Source organism: Acipenser ruthenus, chromosome 26 (genome assembly GCF_902713425.1).
Source record: "Acipenser ruthenus chromosome 26, fAciRut3.2 maternal haplotype, whole genome shotgun sequence".
Lineage (NCBI taxonomy): Eukaryota > Metazoa > Chordata > Actinopteri > Acipenseriformes > Acipenseridae > Acipenser > Acipenser ruthenus.
In genome coordinates, this window is record NC_081214.1 from 5,465,700 (window position 1) to 5,491,957 (window position 26,258).

The following is a 26,258-nucleotide window of genomic DNA, read 5'->3' on the forward strand; positions in this document are numbered from 1 at the left end:
GACAGATAAATATAGATAAATTGCTGCATTCTGGTATGTGTGCCGTAGGCTACATGGTATGAAATGGTTAACCTTTCTCAAACATCCATGAATTCTAGCAAATTAAGTTGTGCTGTCTGTCACGCTTGGGGAGATGCCAAGCAACACTTTACAGCATTTTGGTTGTCTTTGTTTTGTTGTTTTTTCTTCTCGTAATTTACATTTCAGCAAAAATGTATAAAAGCCAAACCACATTCAAAAGGAGTCCGGTGGCCAGATTCCTCTGCCAAGCGTGAACGATTTTACTGTGTTTGTTCTTGCAAAGAATTTAATGACACATGAACTGTAACACCTGTACGTAACAATCAAACTGAAGGCTGAACTGACTTCTTTGACACCACCTCGTCTTCTGAGCGGTGTAAAAGAAGTGGCTACTCCCTTGAAGGATAATCATGTTCTCATACTGTACTACAGTACTCTGGACTAGCTAATCTAAATCACTGCTCCGATTAGTAATTTGTTCAGAGTACTGCTGGTAATCTGTACTACAAATGTTATTGGTTTATGTTTTAGATAGTTAGATTTTATCTAAAAGTCATTAACTACAGAGACGTCGGTTTCCCATCATGTGATACTGTTATATTGTTAGAAGGATGTTTTCAATACTCTAATGCAAAATGTTCTTACTGTCAATCTAACATCCCATTGGTTTCCAGTAAACCACATTTCAAAGCAAAAGATCATAAAAAAATAAACACCCTGCATCAATGACATTCACTACAGCCATTGGGCCATCTGCCAAGTACTACTTGCTGACATATTTATAACTTTCTACAAGGATTACAGTTTCGAGTTTGTTCCTATTTGGGTATATCTGGCAAAATAATCCTTCAAATTGCATGGTCTTTTGAAACAAGAAAAGTCGATTAAAATAATTTCCCACAGAATTCCACTGGTTTGTTACTCCTGGCCTGTGTGAATGAACTGGTAAACACTGCGCAACATGGCTGCAACCGTTTTTTTTTATTTTGTTTTTGCACTGCTTTACTTTATGCAAGGTCTTAAATCCCACTTCATGACCTGTCATTATACTTAAACGTTCAGAACTGATATTTAAGAAAAAAAAAAAAAATATATATATATATATATATATATATATATATATATATATATATATATATATATATATATATATATATATATATTTTTTTTTTTTTTTTTTGCTTTAAGCAGTGTTTTCATTAGGTAATGTATCATATTCTCATAAGGCCAGACATTCACCCATTCAACAAATAACATACAGAATAAAATGTAGTCAAGAATGTACAGATAAAATAGTCCACTTGCCTGAAACGCCCTTCTTCCGCTAGGAGATGTTACAGAAGTCACTGAACGCTGATCTACAAGGTCCAAAGCATGGAGAGCCGAAGGACCAAACACAAACTTCAACCTAGAAAATGCAAAATACTTAGAATTATCTTAAGAATATATAGTTTAAAAAACCTACATATATCTTTATATTGTACATAATGCATGAATACAAACCAACATACAATTTAAACATAATAAATTGTGGGTGATTAACACCCTGATTTAAATTTTTTACAAAACTACACTTGGTGTTTTACTTATTTTTTCAAACAGAAATATACTGTTAGCTGTTTGATTTGCAATACCTTGCTACACAAACAGAGTTAGAGCTTCCAGCCCAGGTACTCATTCCAACAATGTACTAAATTGTTCAATGTAACCAAATAAACCACAAGGCAGGTACAAAGTAAATTAATTCTGATTTTTTAAATTATTACAGAATGAATGTAATAGCCTTACATGGCTGCAAATAACAAAAACAAGAGGAATAATTACAAGTAAAGCAGAGGAAGCGACTTTTAACTGCGGTAACTTATTTATTCTACTTGCTTGGATCCTTGTGACTATCACAGCAAAACTATACTCAAATATTGATTGATTATTTTGTCATAAAGCTAATGAGAAGTAGCCTACTGGACAGATACCGTTATGACCTCATTTACGAAAATATAAGTGGATTGCAATGCCTTAATCCCTAAAGCGCTTAGCGAAAACATTGTGTGTGCTGTAATAACAATTACACATGCTTCACTAAGCTACAGGGAGGACATATAAATCTTTGATCCCATTCAAACAGCAGTTTCCTGGATGGTTCCCAAACATAATGTGTAGTATATCTGATGAGACCTACGCATATTTTTTCTCACCCACAGAGTAAATCTCCTCTATTTTTCCAGTTGCAAAGTACAGGGTGATTAGAAAGTTTACCACATCAACGCACCATATCACTGATATGATAAACTTATGTTCTATTCGTCCACGAGCATGCGGACAGGATGAATCATAAAATATTCTAGCCTGTTGCTAGACTGAAGCTATTACACTTAAAGCGGGGTTCCTCCAAAATGGCTTAATTTGACCACGTCGCAGATTTTAAGTTGAACATAACTGCTATATTTGTGTTTGATCATAGGCTTAAAAGACACAAAGAGGGATGCAGTGTTATTTGTCTTAAATTACTGTTTCAGAAATATATACATATTTAATATAATATAATATAATATATATTTTTAAAGCAGCCTCTTACAAAGAACCTGAACCATTATCCCTTGTTGACAAAAAATAATTATCTTTGGAATGAGAGGGGTTACTATTTTGAAATGGCACAAGGCAGCATTTGAAGTGATAAAGTGTTTTGAGGTAGCAAAGAATAAGTGGTTCTCAAACTGGAGGCCCAAAGAGAAATATCTTCCACTGAACATGACATCATCGAACAGCATATAACAAGAGGGGGGTGACTGTAAAAAAGAACAAAAATGTCTATACTCATTGCGTGGGGGTCTTGTGTCAGGATACCAAATGCATGAAACCCTGCTCTATATTACTGTATTAAAATAGAAACAAAAAACATCTGCAAGTTATACAAGTTTGTTTCACTGGTAATACTCAGCTTGAGGATGGCAAAGAGATCAAAGTTTATATCATGAAATACAAGCATCCTGGGACACTCGGACAGTCTGCTGCTCAGCTGAGCTTTAATGGGGAACAAGGGAGGTCGTACTTGGCTGTCCAATTCTGATATTGCTGGAAGCGGAAGACATTACCAACAGGAAATTAGCCTCATCCTGACTTGTTTCCAGCACCAGATTTGTTTGTGTATTGATGCCATTATTTATGTCCTAGAATTGTGTTTATTTTTACCCTTCGACATAATGAACTGGATACTGCACACCATTACCATTAATAACATTAATAATAACTTTGTATATCCCCAATCTAATTTAATAAATAGTAGGGGTTTTTTTTGTTTGTTTTTTTTAAACAGAAATGATTCAATCCCTTTTTTATGAATCACAACTTGTGTATTTGGTCTTAAAACAAATGAGTATTTCTTTAGGCTGTCATAGACACAAGTGTTGAGGGTTTAGAAAGCATGACATCCATTACCATTAAGGTTACTAAATCATTAAAAAGATCTGAGATAAAAAATACTTACGCTAACAGCAGTTCATCCGGAACTGTAAAAACAAGAACAAATACATTAAACAACAATAATTTATTCAACACTTTATAACATCTGTGAGTTATCTGGATATGGTTATTCTGAGATCTCCACCAATGTAGGAAGGTCATCTTTTATTTTTATTATAATACTGAATTCTTAAATATCAGATTTTTATTATATTATATATATATATATATATATATATATATATATATATATATATATATATATATATATATATATATATATAAATCCAGCTCAATTAGACCAAGGGTGGTTGCACAACGTCTTATGTCAATTCATGATGTTGGAGAGCCCTTGAAACACGCTTTAAAAATGATAATGTTATTGATCGTGGTCAGCTGCCACATTAAAAAAAAATAGATGAAAGGTCATCAAACTGGGCATTTTCACCACATAGAGACAGTGTCTGACCAGATGGCAGGCATACATTTGTGTTGTGAGCTATTCATTTGCATATGTGGTTTTTTTTATGGCCAACCACAAATGAAGGAAACACCTCTAGAGAGGTCAACTTGAGCTGGAGTGACCCATGAGCTACATTACAACTTCAATACACATACACTTGATAAAACAATGCGTAAACCCATGCTGTTACAACAAGGGACTTCCTCATTTCCAAATTTCCACACGGATGCTGCAATATTCTTTGTAATACTGTTTCATTAATGGAAACTTTAATAATCATGGAAACTTTAAAAAGTAAACTCCAGTAAAACGCATACCAATATGGCTAACTGGCAAGAAATAAACAGGAACAGATACAATTGTTAATTTCTGAGAAACTGCAGTCACGGACAAAAAAAAAAAAAAAAAAAAAAAAGCATGCTGTGCCCTTTATTGTTTTGAACTCTGTGGGTTCACACAGTCTGCTCCACAAGTTGAAATCTCAGCAGATCTTACAGATTTCCAATAAAACCCATGTGGCCTCCCAGGAGGGATTGAGTCCATACACTGAAGCAAACCCTGGCTGTGTGGAGCTTCCCGGCAACTTTATTAACATAAACAAAACAAATATCCCAAAGGATGGCCCCAAAATAGGCTTCCTCAGCTGGCACTGTTTTTACAATTGTACTCTCTCGGTTAAAATATAAGAGCACTTATCCCTGCCCTTTTATGTGCCCCATAGCTTTTTGTACAGCACCCTGCCCCTTCAGTGTCACTCTCTTATGATCACTGGATGTGTCTTTTACTGTTTCTGATTTACAACCAAACATTTAAACTGAATTAAGTCACAACTGCCCTGTCAGAAAACATCTGCATTAGACATTCCTAGAATAAAAATATGATGGAAAAATATAAAAACAAAAATGTGTGTGGAATAAATGTAAGTTATTACAAAATAATCCTATTTTGCTTATTAATTTGAGGGGAACCCATACTGTACATTTTTAAATGGTCTTCCATGTCTCCTGTCTTTGAATTGCACCAAAGTGACCTCTGCTGGCTGCTATGCCTTTTTCAAGGGCACTGTTTACACAGAATAACCTGACCAGGTTTACATCATATTCAGTCTGCAAGGTTTCAAGAAAGCTTAGTCTAAAACAGAATTTCAAATGGTGACAAATATGCCATAACACTGAATAGGGCAGCCAGGACAGCACTGATTCAATGGAGTCTGCAAGGAATTTAAACTGTTCAGGACAGAAAAGTAAAACTTTTGCCTCTGATGGTGTAGAAATCAGCAGCTAAGCCAGTCCTCCAGAACATCCCATAGCTGATTCTATGGCTGCGTACATCTTTGGGTAGGTGCAGTATGACCATTTCAGACCACCTATTCATTAGTTTCTCTGTAAGCCTAAAACGTGTCTGAAACTTTCACTGTAGTACAGTACTAGCACTTTAATCATCAACTACTCAAAGAAGCTACTGCTATAAAAACTGTATATACAGCACATACAGTACTTACAATTATAACATGTGGAGATGTTTAAACAAAGGAAATCAGCTTCAGTATGTTTATTATGAGCAGACTCCTCGGTTACATTTATTACCCACTGCAACCGATTCATGTCGCTGCGAATATCCAGAGGCAACGTTGCTCACTGGGACTTACAGGAAGTAGCATGCCTGTTTCAAACCACTGCAGGGGATATAGGTCATGTCTGTTTACATACAATAAGACAGATGACGCATGAGGTTCTAGCTGCGTCTTGTCTTTATATATACATCATTCCAGCTCAATTAGACCAAGGGGGGCTACGCAACATCTTGCGTCAATTTTTCTATTGCCGTCTGCAACTGACGTAGCTGCAAAAATTACTTTGTAGACCAGGGTTAGGCCCACAGTTGCTACAGTATCTGTACAGAGCAGTATATTGTATTGAGAAGTCAATCTGATGTGCCTTTCTAGTGTTCATTACATGGGTGGAAAAAAATACTGGGCCCCTGTCAAAATGATTTGTGAATATCGCAGCTGTCCGGTATGTGTTCCTTCATGGCTTACTTTGTGAAGTCTCCTGATAGGCTTTCTTAACTTCTTTTAAAAGTTCTTCAGCTACATTAGATAAAACTGGGGCCATCTCATCAGCCTGAAAAAGAATCGAAATTAAATAAATATATATAATAAAATATCTGGCAAATGCGTTCTGTCAATAACATAAAATTGCTGTAAATACAAAATTAGAAGTATCAAGCAAGCAATTAGTATCAAGAAAAGAAAAAAAAAAACTAAATTGCAAACTATTTTCCAAAATAGGATTGAATTATTATTTTTGAAATGTATTTTCATCCAAAATATGTTTACCATTAGAATTTCACTTAAAGATTATGAATGGAATTCCCAATATTTTACAGAAACAAAAGTTTGTCAATTATTATTTTTTAAACAAAACGATCCTGTGTTTTCTTTAATGTTTTACTACATGTTTACACTCAATCACTGTGCAAATGGATCATTGGACTAACAAAGTCCAGTATGCACCTGAAATGCAACATTAGCCTGGGTTTGGCACATTTCAAGCTGTATCATTTTCTTTTACTTGTTACTGAATACAACATTACAAATACTTTTTATGCAACCCCCAAATCTCATGAACCCACATTATTATCAAAATGAACACCGCTACCGTTGTTTTTATTAATTATAGTCCGGGGGAGGACATAAACAAACACCATGACAATTTAAAACCTTATTCACGTAACTGTTTACTCTTAACAAAGCAATACAAACGGAAGAGTTACACGTGTACATAAAAATCACGAATGTTAATTGTATTATGCAACAAAAAATACATCTAGAAAAGGTCTCGTATGTAATGTTTTCCATTAAACCTCATAGCTTTTAAATATTGTTATGGCTGATATTTGTGTGTTGCTCACCATAACCAAAAACTCCAAATAAAAAGGCGTTGTTTGTTTGTTTTCTTTACACAATTTAATAATATACTCAAATATTTACAATGTGCTTCGATACTCACCAGGAAGAATTTTGTTTTCAGCGCCCTATACAACTACGTATCTGTCCCCCGCAACTGCTTCTGGTGGTTGAAGTCTTTACGGGCTGTGTGGGTTGACAACTCTCTGAGGGACCTTCAATGTCAAAGAACTACAACACCCGTCGGGCTTGTTACTCTGCAGCTCCTAGGGTTGGACTGGAAGCGAGTGGTGTACTGAGACAGAAAAAACATTAGAGGTCCTCGCTTTTTTATAAATAATACAACAGAATTCTTTGTCCATGAATATACGTTTACACTGTGGTTTATTTTGACCTAAAAGCATTAAATACCCGCTATGCTTCTGTAAATAAATGGAGATATGTGGTGTACGGTAATTATTTACCATGTACTGTAAATAAATGCCATGTAGTAATTTACCAGTAATACTGTGTATATAAGCATCAGGTAATTATTAACTACTACCGTAACCTTGTAACATGATGACACACAGAGCTCCATTTGTTCAAAGTACTGCAAAAATCTAATATATTATTCCAGTTTTAAAGTAGGTATAATGTCTGGCTCCCTGTTGAACATAATTAAAGTTTTTTATAAGGTCATACTACCTGTTATCAATGATCTGATGCATACTGTCCTCTATTAATTATTGGGTTCTGTTTTACAACTTGAGATGTTATAATAATAATAATAATAATAATAATAATAATAATAATAATAATAATAATAATAAGCAGGCACTTCAGTTAATATGGTCAAGTTTATTAAGTTCAAAGTGTTACACAATATAAAAGAAGGATTTAGCACAGCTGTAAACAATTAATTCTAATAAAGGTTTTCTTAAAAGTTAATGAAGGAACACTATTTTAATAGAGAGGAGAACTGAAAGGGGAGCTATAGAGTCAGACATACAACAGCACAAGCCCTTAATTAAACTTTGTTAATTGTTTATCCAGCAGTCAGCAGTATTTAATAATAATAAAGCAAGGTTGAAATATAATTAAATGAACCATCTAAAGATACAAAAAAAAAAAAAATACACTTATAAACACATGGGAGAGTCAGACAAGCCCACTTGGTGTCCCCAAAAGAATTATAATAAAAACAGAATTAATAATCAAAAAGGCCAATAGTCCAGCAAATGATTAAATATTGCTAAACTGCACAACAAATCTAATTAAAATGACATGGTAAGTCCCCATGGAGAAGAGGCTTTCTCTATTTAATGTTACAACATTTTCTCAGTTCTACTAAGAACTAGTACATTTTGAGTCTATAATTCAGCATATATTACACTACTCCCCAAAAAAGAGAAAGTAAGACCAATATCCCTTTTACAAGTATTGCAATATTTCATCAAAAATGCTGAGCTAGTAACAAAATAATACATCACCATCATCCATAACAAGAATGACACTCAATAAGGTTACACTTGGAAATACCAAAAGAATCTAAATACATTCAAGGACAAACATTTTTACTAGAGTTGGTGTTATGTCTTGAAGACTGGTCAACATTTTTGCTGTTGAATTTATTTTGTTTCATTTTGTATTTCTAAAAGCATAATCCAAACGGTTTATTTAAAAGGCATGCTTCTGGCAACATCACATATGTGGTTATTCTGTTGTGGTGTGGTAAACAGAAACTGACATCTACAATGATGGTTCACTAAGATTATACATAAGAACATTTAAAAAAAAAATGAGTTGCTCTTGCAAAGGTTGAAAGCTATTACATTAGAAAACTTATTTTCTTACTTTAGCAGATAGTTTGATCTTATTTTATTATTCAAATAAGTATGTTAGAAAAACAAAGGATGAGACATGTTAGCGAAAGTAAAAAGGTAGTTACATTTTTTCTTTGATAAAAATTGAAAATCAATTACAAGCAATAATGTATTTATGTCAACATGCCCATCTTGTTTGCCTCCTATACAAACTTGACAAAGATGAATCAATAAAAACACTGAATTCCTTGAAATGTAATATAAAACACATTCTTAGAATGAACAGCAGAAAGCAGAGAGCAGGATACAGTTTATCATTGTAAAGACAGACCACATCATACCAGGGGACGCATCAGCAGCTTCTAAAGGAAGACCTGAAAAGATACAGCATACAATTAGAGTACAGGCAACTTTGCTCATCATCATCATTGCAAACTGTTAGTAACCACATGCTGCATGAAAACCATCAAAACACAAACAGGATGTCACCTTTTTAATCAATGAGAAATGCTGAAAGACAAAAAAATCGGTTCTTGATAATAAGAAAGATAATTGTCTTGAGATACACGTTTACCAAACTTTCATTGCCGACGCAGACAGTGGCACCAAAATGGTAATGCAATGGTTCACTCTCAATGACAATTAAGAAAGTGAAGAAATTCATACTGGCAAGCCACTGCAATACCATGATACCAGAACTACATTGCACGAATGCTTTTTTGGCTAGTATTGATTAAATAACTCGTATTAGATATATTATTTATCTTCATTGCATTTATAGCAATTTGTGAGGGGAAAAAAACGAAACAAAATACAATAAAACGATTTAACTAAGAAGACCACTCACTTTCCAGGAAATTAACTTGACGCACATAGAATAAAAAAAGTTTATATTTAATCTAACCACAAGATGAATGTGTTATTCAACTGAAAATCAAAGCAATTGTTATTATGTTTAAAAATATATTACATGGAGGCTATAAGATATTGCAGGAATACTGAACATGGGACCTCATCAGAATGTAATAAACAGAAACTAAAATAAACTGCTACTAGGTTCCCTAAAGCACCAGGGTTTTATAAAAACAGACATTTTTCATTTACTGTACCTGTTATTGTGAATTGAATCTCCTGCACTCCCAAACTGCAGTTAACACCATCATACAGCTCACACAAGTATATCCCTTGATCTTCTAACCGTGTTCTGTTGAGAAGTATGGAAAAGTTTCCCTCTTTCGACAGACCTGCAAAGGGGATGATTCTGCCCTGTCGTGCATTCCAGAAGGTGGGTGGTTTTGAAAATCCAATTTCGACTAGGTACTGTGATGTTGTTGTGTTGTTTTTTTTGAAAGTCCACACAACAGCTGTATTCCCCTGTGTGGCTTGACTGAGGAGGCTGCTGTCAAACTGGCATGGCATGAGGCTCTTGGAATCAAGAGTTCCATTGACTTGTGTCTTAACAGTAGCTTCCCTCTCACACTTACTGCTAGCTGGAAAAAGAACAAGAGTTACCATCACCATAGTGGATAACATCCGAAAATACCAGAGAAGAAAGCTAATATACTGCCTTTTGGGGGAAAAAAAGCCTTATATTTTCAGCTTCTCAATAATGAAGAGCTGGTAGCCTAATAGATATTTTACAGTAGGATTTTTTTTTTAACTAGAGAACAAAGAAATTTCCACTCGTAAGGGTCTTTACAAATCATATTGACTTTGTATTTGATTATTCTTGTTGTTTAATATTATCAGCATCCAATTATTTTACAAAGACTGACTTACATGAAAAACATCTCGAATTGCTTTACAACAGAGCAAACAGTGTAAAAGAGACAGCCTTTTGATTTATATACCACCCAAGTTTGATTCCATATCCCCAGAAAACTGCAGCAATAAAACAAATTATTAATTATAATATTTTAAATGAGGGATCAATGGTCAGGATCATTTTTGTACAGAAGAAAGGGTATTTTAAATAAGTGTTTTAAATAGAATAACTTAGAATTTGAAATGATGTTTTATTTGTTAAGAATATGATAAAATACAATTTCGTTTTTAAAGTTTTAGTATATTCATACCCTGATGTACACAATCTGGACGGACAGTTATCTACAATCAAACCCATTTTTTAGATAATTTTTACAGTAATTCAAGGACCCTCCACCCAAGCTGTTTCCTTACTAATTTTGTAACTCCGTAACTGTGTGTTTTCCCGCCACAAATATGACAAAAAATAATAATTGTTGATAGCTAAAGGCCATTGTATCAATTTATGTTTAATTTAGTTTCAATTTAAAATGTAAAGAAAGTATTAAACAAAAACAACAAAAATGAGCCTTCAAACGTAAACCAAGGATTTCAAGTATCAAACAGTCCTTTGCACATATGTTGTGTGTATTTGTCTTACCCTTCCAAAAGCATACTGCGTTAAACCTGAATAATATCATGGCATAACCTGGAATAAGAAATAGGAAAAGAGTAGTATTGTGTTAATCATAGCTAACCATGATACCGCACTGTGCAGATACAGCTTGCTCACCTTTTCCAGCCATCAAGCTTAACAACATCCATGCAACAAAAAGTCTGATTTTGTGAAGTTCCATTCTGGAATTCTGCAAAGCTGTAATATAAAGTTTAGAAGGTAAAACCATGAGCATGCCACGCATAGATTCAAGAAATGGTTAATCTTTGGTAACTAATACATCAACACAAATGTAAGCTATGAGAGAGTATTGTTCAAGTCATTTCCTGGATTTAAAACAAAAGACAGCTTCTGTATCTGTGTGGGTTTTTGTGAGGAAATATGTCATTCACCAGCAGGTATATAGTTTCACTGAAGAAGCAAAATGGCCCAGGCTATACAGCTCTTATTTCTATGAAGACACTGGCTGATCTAGCCTACAATATGTTACATACAGCTATGGCCAACAGTTTTGCATCACCCTATTGTAAGGTTTTATGTCAATTGTAATAATTGTATGTGCCCCTTTAAATGGTAAACTCTGAACATTGTGTGATTTTCCTGTGTTTAATGTAAGTTTTTATTTATTTTTTTAATCTACAAGATTTCCATCTATAGAGACCTGTAGGTTTTTACCTGCAGCTTTGTTTGCTCAAAATTGAACCTCCTGAGAACTGTGCTTACAGTATTGCTGTGATTGTGTTCTGTACTGTCTTTGGATTGGCTTTGTTCCTGAATTAAACTGTTTTGATTGAAGATTACCTCAAGAAGACTGAATTGTTATTTTTAAGAAGTAAACAAACCTTACAAATTACCGAGCCAAGCCCGGTGGAACTGAACCCCGACCGGAGGACCTTCAAAAGAGAGACGCACTTCAAGGACACGAACCCTGAAAAACCCTGGCTAAGAGACAGACTGTAAACCAGCCGTTCAGACAGTGTGAGTATATGGTTGCTTGCTACTGTACTTAAATAGAACGCTGAGATCTAAAGGGAAAATTGCTGTGTTTGAGTAGGACACGACCAACGCTTCCTGACTGAACAATTCCATCAGAGAAATGAAAAGACATTACGCTTTGATTCATAATTTCAGTCTGGTTTAACAATGGAAGTCGATCAATTTTTGTAAATCCTAAAGGATTCCTCGTAAAAGGGGGAGAGTGCACGCCCTGAATTAAACAAATAATTTGTACAATTGAAAAATATGTGATAATTAATAATGGAGAATTTTGTAAAGAAGACTGACTTACTATTTTTAAGAAGTAAACAAACCTTACACTATACAGTTAACTAATTTGGCTTAATAAAGTCGAATGAAACCTAGCGAATAATGTTACATTAAACATATGGAATTGTATACCTCTTTGTATGCAATTCCATATGTTTGACTGAAAAAATCAAAATATTTGATTTGAGTAATTACATAATAAGAACCACTGAGAATGATTGCAAATATCACAAACTAAGAAAAGGAAATTAAAAGCTACTTAATTTGGCTGCATACTCAGCAAAGAAAACGAGGGGGACTTGAATAAACATGGAACAAAATATTTCCATTAACATTGAATGATATTCCATACTGCCCTTACATTACATGGAACACAGTGCTGAATCCTGTAAGTGTTGCAAGGATCTTAAAGGATTTAAAGCAAAAAGGAAGTGAAAGTTTTTTAAACTTGTATATTCAGGTTGTAGCTGGTTGATTGATAATCAAGGGGAAAAAAATCACAGTCACGTGACTCATGGGAGACATAGCGATTGGAAAAAACGAAAGTTTCTGCTAGCTATAAGGAAAAAATGAAAAAATATAACCCATTTGCCAGTCAAATAGCTGAGATAAAAAAAAAAAAACAATCTAAAAAACAGACTATATTGGTGATTTGATGGTTACGATGCACCCCCCGCCCCCCTGCCCCCCGCACCCCGCCCCCATGCTCTCCACTGGAAACAGGGTTGAGCTGTGGTTATGCAGGCATTGTGACGTGTGTGTCTAGCAAAGTACTGATAAGAAATGTAGCAACATCTTAGACAAATATTTCAACAAGAAGTCTTAAAGGATATTCAAGATTTCTTTATAATATATATTGGATAGGACAGTATTTGAAGGTTCTCTGTTACATCATACTGTGCTTATAACATTTCAGAAGTACTGTAATGTAGTATGCACTTTTTCAGATTTTATTAAGTTATTTAAAATTAACACAAAAAACAACAATAGTGCAAAAAAATCATTAAAAATAGAAAAATGCAAATATCAACACTATACAGGGTGATTAGAAAGTAAGTTTACCACATCAATGCACCATATCACGCTGCACATCAAGCACGCAGTCCATTCAATAGGTGATTATATGTTAGATATATTATTATGATTCACAAAAATAACTGATGTGATGAAGCAGTCCAGTTAAATATTACAAAGCTTTGGTGGCATATTAGTTAACAGAGCAAAAAAAAAACGCCTTTCAATGCAATGGTATTCACATGAACTTACTTGCTAACTAAAGTGACTAGAGAGCAACTGTACCTGCTGACTGCATAGCCCACCCATTGTCTGTAGCACCACTGATTTTACTTCTATAGTTCCCTTTATCATGGTGAATGCACCAACAAGAAAATCCATTGTACTTTAATTACAGAAATGCATAATACATGCTATACAGAACAAAATGCATAATACATTAAATACAGTGGAAAGTGCATAATACATGAAATAGTAGCAGCAACACAGCAGCTAATAGCAGAGATCAGGCTTAAAGAGCATGGAAAGCATGAGAGAACAGGTGGGTCTTGAGAGATGATTTATTATGGCATTATGCTGTAACTAAATAGATATCATGCTTTGTAAACCTCGTAAGGCAGGGGTGGAAATAAGATTCCTGTTACATAGCAATTTCACCCATTCCAGGTTTTACCACAAGCTTGATTAGCCAGTGTATAGGTAACAAACTCAAGTGTGTCTTATTAAACTCATAGTGAAACCAGGAATGCATCAAACTGCTATGACATTAGACAGCCTGACTGAGGACCTCCACCCACTAAATCAATAGAAATGTGATTGTTTTTGGTCTTTACAATCATCCCCTTTTGTTGTACGTGGTACACACTGTTAGAATGAGCATGGAAATGAAGAATGATGTACGATGGGGTTGAAGTCAAGGCACTTAAGTGTTACATTCAAGTGAACCCCATTGCCTTGTCAGGTGTCAGGGGTAAATTGAGAGAATTAGTGCTCCAGCCTTTCGGAAACCGTCTTGCGCCCCCCAGGGATGCCCTGGCACCCCAGTTTGGGAGCCACTGATTTACACAGCTGTGTTTGCCATCCCTTCTTTCTTCCTATATTCGGTCAAGATGCTCACAGCTGTTGGCATAAATTGGATTTTCATAATTGTTTCCTGAAAAACAGATGAAGAGATCTATCAGAAAATGTCATGCTAAATATTAAATGGTACTGACTAAGCGTTGGCCGTATACAGCCAGAAAAACGTGATGTGATTACTAGCCTCCCAATGTATGGTTACGTATATCCTGAGAGATGCCTGGTGTTTCATGTTACAGAGAGAGCAAGCCCTTGATCCTATTATAACAAATGTTCCCTTTATTATTGTATGTGTGTTATCAATGGTGATGTGAATGGGTTAACACATTCAGATAAAGTGTCTTTATTTTAAGCGCCAGCGCCATCTAGTGAAAAGCAGGACACTGCCAGCAAAAAGAGAACTTGATCCAATGGGGCAGATTACTTACTAGATGTTGCTGGCTCTTCCAAAAAGACAATTTTGCTGATCTAGCCTACGTAGAGTATGTCTATGGCAGGCAACTACTTTTTATCAAACTGCTTGCATCATAAAAAGGAAAGAAAAGGATTGCGATCAGCTGCCCTCTTAAAGCACATGAACCAAAGCTGTATTGAAGCGTGAGTTTGCGCAATTAGATTTAAATAAATTATAGCGACTGTATATGCTTTAAAGGACTGAATGAAACCAAAGGTTATTAGGGCTACACAAATAAGTGAAATTGAGGTATTGATCTGTTAGGATGAGGCGAAAGAACAACACACTCACAACTTGGAATGATTTATTATATTATTCTTACTTGAGGGTTTACTTCGCTTCTTGGCAGCTTTTTTAACAGCATTCGTCTGGTAATCAGGATCGTGCATCCGATTTTCTTAAAAAAAATAAAAAAATAAAAATATTGTAGCGTGCACGGGGGAAGGCAGCAGGAGGGCTGGTAGGTGACGTAAATACGGGTACGCTATTTAAACTATTTAATGCACAACAAAATGATATGATCGATCACAATGCTTTGGGAAATGCATGTTGGGAGTGCATGCAGTGAATGCATCTGTATTCTGAAGTGTAGATGACTTGTCTATATTCTTTGCTGCTGTAGCATGTGCCACTGTTGTAAATAGGAACTCTGATGAAGATGACAGATCTTATTTGATAGGCAATGTAAAAAAAACTGCACATCGTTATCACAGTTCTTGTTAACTGGTACTTTAGACGCTATAAGGATAGCGCTGCCATAATTAAAATTGCATGCCAGGATTAGTTAACACGCATGACATCAGATACAGATACTAAGCAGTACTGTGTTTTAAAAGCATTCACTTGTCTTACTGAACATACGCAGTAATAACAATGTTACTCACCATACTCAACTTTTTCCACTTTCAGCTGTTTTTCTCCATCGTGGAAATGATTGTCTAAAAAAATGTTTGACATAATTCAGCTGTGGTTTCCTACAATCAGTTCCACACTTAATATAATTCATGGTATATTTATAAAATAATATTTTACACTGTGATTTGACCGTCCCTATTCTAGTTGGTTGTGTATTATACATTACGCAGGGTATAACACTGCTCCCCTTTAAACCGTCATTTTTTTCACATGATCCAAATACCATTAGGTATGCTCTCCTGCTACATCTGGCATCAGCAGGCGGTTCCAGCATTACAACGTCAAGATGCTAAAGACGATCAGATACTAAAATGCAATGTCTGATAATAAAATCGATAACATTGGATTTTTATAAGTATTAAGAGAAGGACTTACGTTGTGCAAGGCTGTCATTTCTAGGGACATCCAATTGATAACCTGCACCATGTAGTCCTGACTGATTTTCTAATGAAATGAAAATAGAAATATTAAATTCACTACAGTGTGTAGCCCAATGTGCTTAGAAAAGAAACCGAATATGAATTACTGTACTACTGTTATGGCTTCCGGTACACTTTTGAGATATAATTTTGTAGTTTCTTTGATTACGTGATGTTAAATTTTTTTATATATATATATATTTAATTATGGCTCAATACTAAAATTCCAGGTGATGCAGAACTTTTGGCCATAGCTTTAGGCTTGTGGAATCAGATATTGATTCTTTCAACCCACAAAATCCACCCTCAATTCAATGAATATGAAATGTAGAGCCACTCTAGTTACACATACAGTTACAGATCTTGCAAGGGATTCTATTCCAGTATAATAATATACAGTAATTATTATTAACTTTACCCACCAGAATGAGCTTTTCTGACATTCAGCTGCTTTTCTCCTTTGTGGAACCGACTGCCTTAAATAAACAAGGTTAGTATACATTTAACTTCAAAGACAATTCCAAATCTAAAAGTGGGCTCTATTCATAAAGCTTTGACTTAGGAGCTACTTAAATATATTTCTGTTAATGAAAATATTATTCATAAAAGCAGAGTCATTAGTTAAAGCTTTGTGAATTATTGTTTAATTTTAAACATACTTTATGAAAAGATTATGTCAACATGCATGTTAATATAAATCATGTATATAATGTTATATATACATAAGATAACCTAATATGTTTTTTTTTTAGGTACTGTAAAAACTTACTTGGATTCTCGTCCACTTTTCTAACATCCTGGTTTGATGGATTTTCTTAAAAAAAAAAAACCAAACACACTGTGAAATGTAAATCAGATTATACACAGGAACAAAATAACTATGGATATTCTATACTGAGTTTCCCATAGAGTCAGACATCATAGGTATAATTATTAATATTGCTTGTCTGTTTATTTCTTTCAGATGTGAAGCATCTTTAAAGGAGGAACTCATTCACATTTTGTTGGTGTGTGGTGCAGATAGGATATAGCGCCTGATTCAACAGAGAGCTTTCTGATCGGCATAATACATGAGACTATACTGTACTTATGGGACACCCTGTACTGTATGTACAAGGCTTGAATTCAAGCCATACTTTAAAATGGCTATGGGGCTGCCATAACGTTGATTAAATCCTGGCCCTAATTGAAGGGAAGACTAATGCGACTTACTTTGCTTATGATCAGCTTTTTTTAAGTCCACTTGGTTAATTTGAAACAGCTGATTTTCTTTAGATAAAAAAGAACAAAGAAAAAACAAACAGTAAAACACAGGTCAGTCATGAAGCCTGAGTATCTAGTAATTATACTGTAGAAATGGAATCTATTTTCAGCTGAGTTGAAATACGTATAATACACTCTAGACAGGGTTTCACTAGCTGATTAGAGACATTATAGAGGTATTGTGTTTCTTTAAACCAGCATGCAGGGTTCACTGAAGAAAAGCCTTGATGCTGAAGGGGGAGAAACTTGACAAAACATCCCTAACAAAATCTAAAACATATAAATATCCAACCTGTGTGATTTTACAACTTAGACAGCTGGGACCAAGAAAGAGGACTTAATACGCTTATCATTGAAAATACTGTAATGCTCACAAGGAATATTGTGCCACTAGATAGTACACATTATAGCATCGCCCTCGACTTTCTTTATGTACTGTAATTATTATTTAGCAATTCCTAAATTGCTCCTTCGGGTAGAATTGGATGTTGTTTTTGATTTTGTCCCTTTTTTTTTTACTGTACCATGATGTTGCATATCGGTTTCTGACAACTGGTGGGTGTAGGAGTCAGGGATATTACAGTAAGAAATATTATTTTTATTCTCCGAAAACAGTATTTGCCAATCAAGGGTTCCGTTTTTTTGCTTTCACTTCCATATTTGGAAATCTGGAATCTGGCTATCAAGATGAGAGGTTACTGTTGATGGTAATTTCAACAGTAGTCTGGAACTATGGCAGTCTAAGAAGTGCGATCTGGAATCTGTAATTAGAAGTCACCTCTGCTCCTTATTTGACCTTGACCTTTTTTCTAGAACAATAAAAAAAACGAATCTGCAAAGCTTCTTCCAAATGCACATAAACAATACACAAGTCTGATATTAGTCCTTTTTCAAATTACTGATTCAGTTGGTAAAAACCACATGTTCCCTTATCTTTGAAATTGTGTACTGCTAGTATACTGTTTTATATTAGTAAAGGTGTCTATTGATATAAAAAGTGCCGCCACTGAGATAATTCAACTTTGTGGAGGGGATCCTATTTAGTGTTTTAAAAGGACCGCAGTATTTAAATCTACCACTGCAAAGATCTGAGTTAAACATGAAATGATACATGCAATGAATAATTAGTAGACAATTACCTATGTTGTAGGTCACGTTGGCATAAATAGGTTCTTCAGCTTTGCGACCTGAAGTAAAAACAAGGAACTATTAAACAGTACATAACGTCTTTAAACTTCTCGAGAGATTTTTGGTGGATCTTGGGGTAAATCTGAACAAGCATCAACACATAAGCATTGCCCAGGTTTAACAGGGTTGCGTATTTAAAAATTATAATTCCTGACAATTAATACATAGAAAGAAAAATGACATTAATTCCAAACAGTAGATGGCGCTGATAACTGTACTCTGGCTTTCATACCTCAGTAACCATAGCAACAAGCATCCTCAATGAGTTGATTCATAGTGTAGTTTGTGTTTGGTGGTTTCAATGGATCGCTTTGTTGTGCGAGTTACAAAAGATGGAGGAAAGCCTTCTGTGCCTTCCAGTAGTACCGATTTGGACGATTTGATTTCCAATATGTGAGAGTAGGTGTTACAACTTCATGCTGATATTGGACTCAGCTCTCGCCAAGATAAGCACCAACTAAGACATAGCTTCTTTTACTGTAAACCAATGTGATCCATCTGCGTTTCCTTCCATCTGATGATGTAGATATCCTTCTGCCTGGAGTGTGCCACAAATCCTCGACAACCCATCTCCACTGGGTAAACCTGGACTCTCCATCCTCGCTTCAGCAGCTAGTTGAGCGTACCGAAGTTTACTTTATTGTACTCTTGTTCACTTTGTTGCTGGTGGATCACGGAGCTCATTGAGAGCCACCAAATGGATCTCAATACTTTGTGTATTGGCCATCACTGGTTTAATGCGTAATAACTATTCCTCATTTTGCAATATGTATTTATCTCTCTCATAATAGTAGAAAAAGACAGAACAGCCACTACATAGTTAATGGATACATTTGAAGCAAAAAAATTATGTAAACAGATACACTCTTCGAAATAAACAATGTTGAAAGCACGTATGATCATGAGAAAGGCATGGGAAAATTAACACGCACATTAACCTTGGTAAACGTTTTAAGGTGAGGTGGAAAGACAGCTGGACGGACAGACTGGCAGACAGAAAGACAGAAAGAGAGCGATTACCTTTTTTCTTCTTTCTTTCCACAACAGTAGGATCACTAAAAGAAATGAAATGCACTAAAATGATATAAGCTCTATTGGACATGTGAATAATTAATACATTACACTGTTTAACATCTTTATTAGATAAAAAAAAAACAAAAAAAAACACCTGGGCCTTTTACAAACTTAGATCCAAACAACTTTAATTGAGGGGCTCTTAAGCACGCTCTAGTTATAGTCTGGAATATTAATTAAAAACTGGAGAAAACAATAAAAGTATGTCCCAAGTGTCGATAATATATTTCACCAAAATAATACTTTATATATATATATATATATATATATATATATATATATATATATATATATATATATATAAATCAAATACGATACCTTGGTACTAATCCTGGGTCTGTCTTACCTTTAAAAACAATAAAACACTGCTTCATTAATATGAACAGCCACATAATTCCCGTTGTAATGTCTACATTTCAAAATCAATTTTCTTTTAACATGAGCTACATTATTCATTACCACTGGATCCACGTTTCCATAGAAAACACGCAAGCAGCAAGATCAGCAGCAGAATGACCCCCAGTCCTCCTCCTCCTCCTGTGATAATATACCACCTCATTTCAGAACGCACGACAGCAGCTTTAAACGCAAAAACAGGAAAGCACAATAAGAAAACCTCTCAGAGGTGTGATCAAACTGATGACCGTAACTTAAATTCAGAAAACATCTACTACAATGCAGGCAGAAAGAGACTGGCCTTTGCATAAAACAAATATAACACAGGATGTCACTATTTCTCTCTCTCTCTCTCTCTCTCTCTCTCTCTCTCTCTCTCTCTCTCTCTCTCTCTCTCTCGCCAAAAGTTTAGCATCACCTAGAATCTTAGATATTTAATAAATACATAAATAAACTACATGAACCTAATTTATGAACCTTTGATTTAACATCATGTAATCAAAGAAACTACAAAATGATATGGAAAACTACAAAGTGGTATGTAATGCAATATGTTAACATAACATTATTCAACAGGTTTCATTCGACTTTATGAAGCCCAATTAGTTAATTGTATAGGGTGATGCAAAAGTTGCAGGCAGTGGCAGCACAATGTCAATGCAATGGCTAAGTACTGAAGGGCACTACTGTTTTCTACAGTATGTTATAACAAATGCAGCCAATGCACACTGGAAATCCCCTGTCATCGTGCCGCATTAGAGTCCTACATGACCATATGCATTATTTGTTCCATATCCAATGGGCACATTTTGTAAGGGTTACTACACTAGTATAATGAATAGTATACCCTGATACTGATATGATACAGCCATCTGCAGTGTTGAGTAATGGTTAGGGCTCTTGACTCTTGACCGAAGGGTTGGTGGTTCAATCCCAGGTGGGGACACTGCTGCTGTACCCTTGAGCAAGGTACTTTACCTAGATTGCTCCAGTAAAAAACCAACTGTATAAATGGATAATTGTATGTAAAAATAATGTGATATCTTGTAAGAATTGTAAGTCGCCCTGGATAAGGGCGTCTGCTGAGAAATAAATAATAATAATAATCTGAAATGTCTTTGTATCAGATGGCTTTTATCAGCTAATTTGCATCCAGTGGAAGTTACGTCACATTAGGATTAGCTATCCAGTTTATTTATTATTATTTAACTATATATAATAAAAACTATAGTATAGGATACTGTAAGGTGGAACTGTTTTTCACCCACTCATGACCTCATGTGGGGTGGATAACAGCTTGTATCATATACAGTATTCTACATATAACACAGGTATCTTGATATTGTTCACATTTTCTATGGCGGTGCTTTCTCTGTAGAAGTCGTTCTGTTCCTCTCAGTATTAGTTTCATACAAGCACAGTGTTGCGTGGAGGAGGAGTGGTTTATAGACTGTGTGGTTGAACTTCCGAGAGCATGGTCAACAAGAGATTTGTAACCACTGTTTCACAGTCATTGGAAAAGATTATGTGTGTATCGTCTGTGCTTTTATATTCAAAGTGTGTTTTCATCATGTTTGCTCTCTAATACCCCTAGCACTTACACCAGCTCTGCAAGACGAAGGGTAGACTTTGTAAAAACGGAGCACTGTAACCAGTTTACAGCTATGGCCACAAGTTTTGCATCATCCTATAGAATGAACACATTTGGCTTCATAAAGTCAAATGAAACCTGCTGAATAATGTTACATTAACATATTGCATTACATACCACTTTGTAGGTTTCCATATACTTAACGAAATAGTGACGAAAATTGAATAATGTGACATTTCGAAATCTAACATGAAATACTTGGTAGACTTTTGCGATACCATTTTGCAGTTTCTTTGATTAAAAGAAGTTAAATAAAGTATAGAAATTATGTTTTTTTAATTTTTATTATGTCTCAATCCTAAATTTTAGGAGACGGCTATAGCTGTATACTATGTTTGTTAATGGAAACTAACATTTCAGTCTTAAAGGTTAGGATTCATTTAGGGACAAAAGCAAAACTATGATTTAGGTTCATGCGTAGGTGCTCCTGAAAGCAACGGTGTTCCTTGAGCATTTGGACAAATCTACAATGCGTTGGTACAAAAACAGACACACCAGAACTTGATTTGTCATTTACCTCTTATTGTGAGTTGAACCTCCTGCACTCCCAAACTGCAGTTAACACCATCAAACAGCTCACACAAGTATCTCCCTTGATCTTCTGACCGTGTTCTGTTGAGAAGTATGGAAAAGTTTCCCTCTTTCGACAGAGTTGGGAATAGGATGATTCTGCCTTTTCGGTTATCCCAGAACCTTGGAGTTTCTGATTCTCCAATTTCGACTAGGTACCGTAATGTTGTTGTGTTGTTTTTTTTGAAAGTCCACACAACAGCTGTGTTCCCCTTTGTGGCCTGACTGAGCAGGCTGCTGTCAAACTGGCATGGAATGAGGGTCTTGGAATCAAGAGTTCCATTGACTTGTGTCTTAACAGTAGCTTCCCTCTCACACTTACTGCTAGCTGGAAAAAGAACAAGAGTTACCATCACCATAGTGGATAACATCCTAAAATAACAGAGAGGAATTTTGAACTTAATGATTCCTGATTATATTGAATGTTGCATTTTTTATTTATACAGTACTGCCAAACATCTGTGACGTTCATTTGGCATTTGAAACCTTGCCTCTGCTTTCCTCTTCAGCGTATTCTGTAACGGAGCACACAGTCTAAAAGGATTCGTACAGGAACGAGGTTTCTGGTGGTAGAATACTATTGTGTAAAATCTAACGTGTGCTGCATTTGCAAATGGCAGCATGTGCTGTTGTTAGCCGTGAATGACTCATTGTAGAGCGATTGATATTTTATCATCTGTGGAATGGATAGATTGTATAGAAGGCACAGTGTCTGCTTGTTGAGATGCTGGGTTAGGTGTGTTATAGCAGGGTTGAGTGTGATCCTAGGAAGCTGCAGTATCAAAACTGGGGTACTTTTTCAGGACCCACCCTGGTTTCACTCACAGACCACAGGGCTCCCCAGATTGGAAACCTTTTTAACAGAGTTTATAATTCAGGGGTGGCCAAAGTTGGCCTTTTCACTCCTGGTCTTTGTTCCAACCCTGTTCTAAATTGTTTAATTGAACCAATTAAACCTCCATCCAAACCCTGAAGTTGTTATTTATAGCATTTACCTGTTAAACCTGGAAGAGATTGGCCCTCCAGGACTGTGATTGGACACCCCTGTTATAATGGCTTACATCCTGCATTGAGTTTCAAGTGAAAATGTGAAAATTGATATGCCGAAAAGCAGAAAGATATATCATTGCAAACTAAAACTAGAAGCCACCTTTTTTATCGGTTATTTTTAGTTTACATTTCCGGTATTTTTTTAATTGTGCTATTTAATTTAACAGTATTTTGAATGTACTCCCCTATTAAAATGTAACAATATGTGTTACTTTACGGCTTCATTTACTTTTTACAAATATAAATGTTTGCTCCTAAATGACAAAGTTCATCATATTTAATATGTAAAGTTTATTGAAGGCTACTACAGTATTTCTGGTTTGGGATTCAACAAACTCGATTGCTGCAGTATGTTTTAAATGTGGATATTATATAGCAGCACACTGCATAATCTTTTGTTTGGTGAATTATATTGCTTAAATAGTAAAAACAAAGAAACGTACAAAGGACCAGTTATCCACAATCATTTGAATCTTTTTAAAGTGTGTGAAACACCCGCAAAGATTCAAGAACCCTCCCCACCCAAGCTGTTTTCTTAATAGTTTTGTGTACTAGTATATTTCGACAAATTAGAAAAAGTAAAAAGCTAGTTAGCAGACATTTTATCTTTTTTATTTTCTTTTTTACAAATTTACTTTGTTTAAAATTTCTAAAACAAAACAGAAACAAGAAAATTCCCTTTTTAATCTGAATTAATAAAATGAACCTTGTGCAGATGTATTGGCCTGTAACAGTAAAACATGGATTTCAAGTATCAAACTCACAGCACATATTTTGTGTGTATTTTTTTCTTAAAGCCAACAGGGTTTTGCCTCAATAATAGCATAGCATAATCTAGTATATTAAACACTAAATTCGCAGTGCTGTATTAGTCATAGCTAACCACGGTATGCTTACCTTTTCCAGCCATAAGGTTCAACGACATCCACAAAACAAAAAGCCTGGTTTTGTGAAGTCCCATTCTAGACCTCTGCGAAGCAGTTTTACAGAATACAGTTCACAAGCCCCTCGTTGACTCAAGTGGTTCGTCAATTATAATAAGAAAACAGCAACCACAACATAGACCAAACAGAAAAGGAAGAGAGGGTTGGTCATGTCACTTCCTGCATTAGCAGAGTCAATCTCATTGTTTCTTTGTGTTAAAAGAAGACTGCACTAATTTAAAAGATGAGATTACCTTTATGGGGGTTTTGCTAAACTAAGAAAACCACCCCCCTCACCAGCTTGGTGGGAGTAATGCTGTGATCCAGAGTACCTGAGAGATGACGGGCCCCACCGAAAGGAAATCTGTAAGATACAGTTTCACTCTAGAAGCAAAATGACACATATAGCATGTGTTAAAGAGATGGCTCTTACTTCTATAAAGACATTGTGTTAGGCTACAAAAACATGGCAGGCAAATAAAACTGAAGAGCAGGCCCCGATCTCAGGTTAAAGAAGACCCTTAACACAGACTGCTCTTCTTTATTCCAGTGCAATAAATATCACTCAATGATTGCATACATCGAAAACCAAGAAAATGTAAAGCTAGTTATGCTAAAAGTGATCTGGAAGTGTACTCTCTCTCTCGGTCTGTCCAGCACAGAAAGCGAGGCAGACAAGCAGACCAACATGGAAGAGAATGTTGCACCTACAAGCAACTTCCAGTAACCAATATGTACAGACATGAGCGCAAAAATCCTAGAAATAGCATGCACTGTAAATGAACAATATCCACTTCATGGGGGAGGTTTCTGCACTGCTTAAAGGTAAGCAGTGCACAGTATTATATAAAACAACAAATGAATGGTGTTAACAGCATCAATCTTGATGGAATTACTGTAACATCAAATATATTCTATGATCAGTATTTCTTTGATTCATACACAGTAGTTTCCTGTTCTGCTAAATAGAGAACTGTGGGATTGAGTAGTGGGAAGAATGATACATGCATAGAATATCACACATGGTTTAGTGTTCCACTGCCTGCCCACATGGTTAACCTAAGCTATCAAAAAGATTGACTTGATATACAGCAAGTCCTACTCCACTTTATCACTTTTTAAGTTATGGATGATGCCCAATTACCTGTATAAATCAGACATTTTAGAGACGACACACTTAATATCTCTCGCCAGTGGATATTGTGGCAGTAAGCATATGTACGTCACACTATAGTTTTGTATTTATCTTTATCCGTCTGTCCTGTTGTAATGAAGCTGGCTTGGGACCTCCTTTGTTGTTAGCAGTTTAAGACCCTGATTAGCACTACTCTTCATTCAACATGATTAAAATACATTGTATATTCCTACTACAGGTGGTTTCACTGTTCCTTGATTAGGATGACACTCGGACAGGTCAAATTAGGTTGTCCTTGTTTCTTGGAATCAAGGGATAATCAGATTATCACTTGGCTCGTAGGAGACACAGCGACTAGAAAGATCTAAAGCTTCTTCTAGCTAGGATTTAAATATTTTAAAATGGTATGTACCTCTTCAGGTATGGCAGGTGTCATTTATTCCAAACAGAATACAAGTGTAATAATGTCATGAAAAAAATATAACCTAATTTGCCAGACAATTAGCCAAGATACAAAACAGAATTATACATGTGTTTGAATGAATATATACTGGTGACTTGATGGTTAAACTGCAGCTCCCCTCCACTCCCTTGGAAACAGGATGGGGCTGTGGTTACACAGGTTTTGCGATGTGACTTTAACACATCTCTGCAACCAAGAGACTTATTTCACTGACCACCATGCCAGTGTGAAATGTATTTTCCTGTGTTGCACTATTTTAACCCTCCTGCTATTTTTTCTCTCTCTCAGAAGCTATTTTAGATGTAAGGTTTTTCAGGTCTCATAC

At 35.4% G+C, this 26,258-nt stretch overlaps 2 protein-coding genes and 1 long non-coding RNA gene across 4 annotated transcripts in view; all 3 read right to left on the reverse strand.

Moving 5' to 3' along the window:
* The window catches only part of LOC131701695 (zinc finger SWIM domain-containing protein 7-like), a 34,896-nt gene extending 27,760 nt beyond the window's left edge, over positions 1-7,136 (reverse strand). For both annotated transcript variants that reach the window (XM_059001170.1, XM_059001169.1), the window contains exons 1-4: positions 6,955-7,136; positions 5,982-6,066; positions 3,506-3,527; positions 1,327-1,429 (exon numbers count right to left, since the gene is read on the reverse strand). In XM_059001170.1, coding sequence (XP_058857153.1) covers positions 1,327-1,429; positions 3,506-3,527; positions 5,982-6,057 — 201 coding nt within the window. In that variant the 5' untranslated portion in view covers positions 6,058-6,066; positions 6,955-7,136. The remainder of the gene's footprint in view (positions 1-1,326; positions 1,430-3,505; positions 3,528-5,981; positions 6,067-6,954) is intronic.
* A 6,069-nt stretch (positions 7,137-13,205) lies between these two features.
* LOC131701656 (uncharacterized) lies at positions 13,206-16,753 on the reverse strand. The gene is made up of 5 exons (XR_009308936.1): positions 16,643-16,753; positions 16,177-16,245; positions 15,771-15,824; positions 15,209-15,283; positions 13,206-14,508 (listed from the first exon to the last, which is right to left on the reverse strand). It is a non-coding gene; the product is annotated as an uncharacterized LOC131701656 (long non-coding RNA).
* Positions 16,754-16,785: 32 nt separating this feature from the next.
* Positions 16,786-26,243, reverse strand: LOC131701785 (uncharacterized). The gene is made up of 9 exons (XM_059001707.1): positions 24,310-26,243; positions 22,310-22,690; positions 20,205-20,324; positions 20,064-20,091; positions 19,692-19,726; positions 18,623-18,670; positions 17,433-17,489; positions 16,977-17,034; positions 16,786-16,801 (listed from the first exon to the last, which is right to left on the reverse strand). The coding sequence occupies exons 1-9, from the start codon at positions 24,371-24,373 to the stop codon at positions 16,786-16,788; spliced, it is 807 nt and encodes a 268-aa protein (XP_058857690.1). The 5' UTR covers positions 24,374-26,243.
* Positions 26,244-26,258: the final 15 nt, after the last annotated feature.

What these genes read in the sequence shown, in the direction of transcription:
- LOC131701785 (XM_059001707.1), bottom strand. Translation starts at nt 24,373, where the DNA reads ATGGGACTTCACAAAACCAGGCTTTTTGTTTTGTGGATGTCGTTGAAC. An exon ending in GAACCTTATGGCTGGAAAAG is followed by an intron (nt 22,691 to 24,309) that starts GTAAGCATACCG and finishes TTCTTTTTCCAG; the next exon opens with CTAGCAGTAAGTGTGAGAGG. An exon ending in CAACGTGACCTACAACATAG is followed by an intron (nt 17,490 to 18,622) that starts GTAATTGTCTAC and finishes TTTTATCTAAAG; the next exon opens with AAAATCAGCTGTTTCAAATT.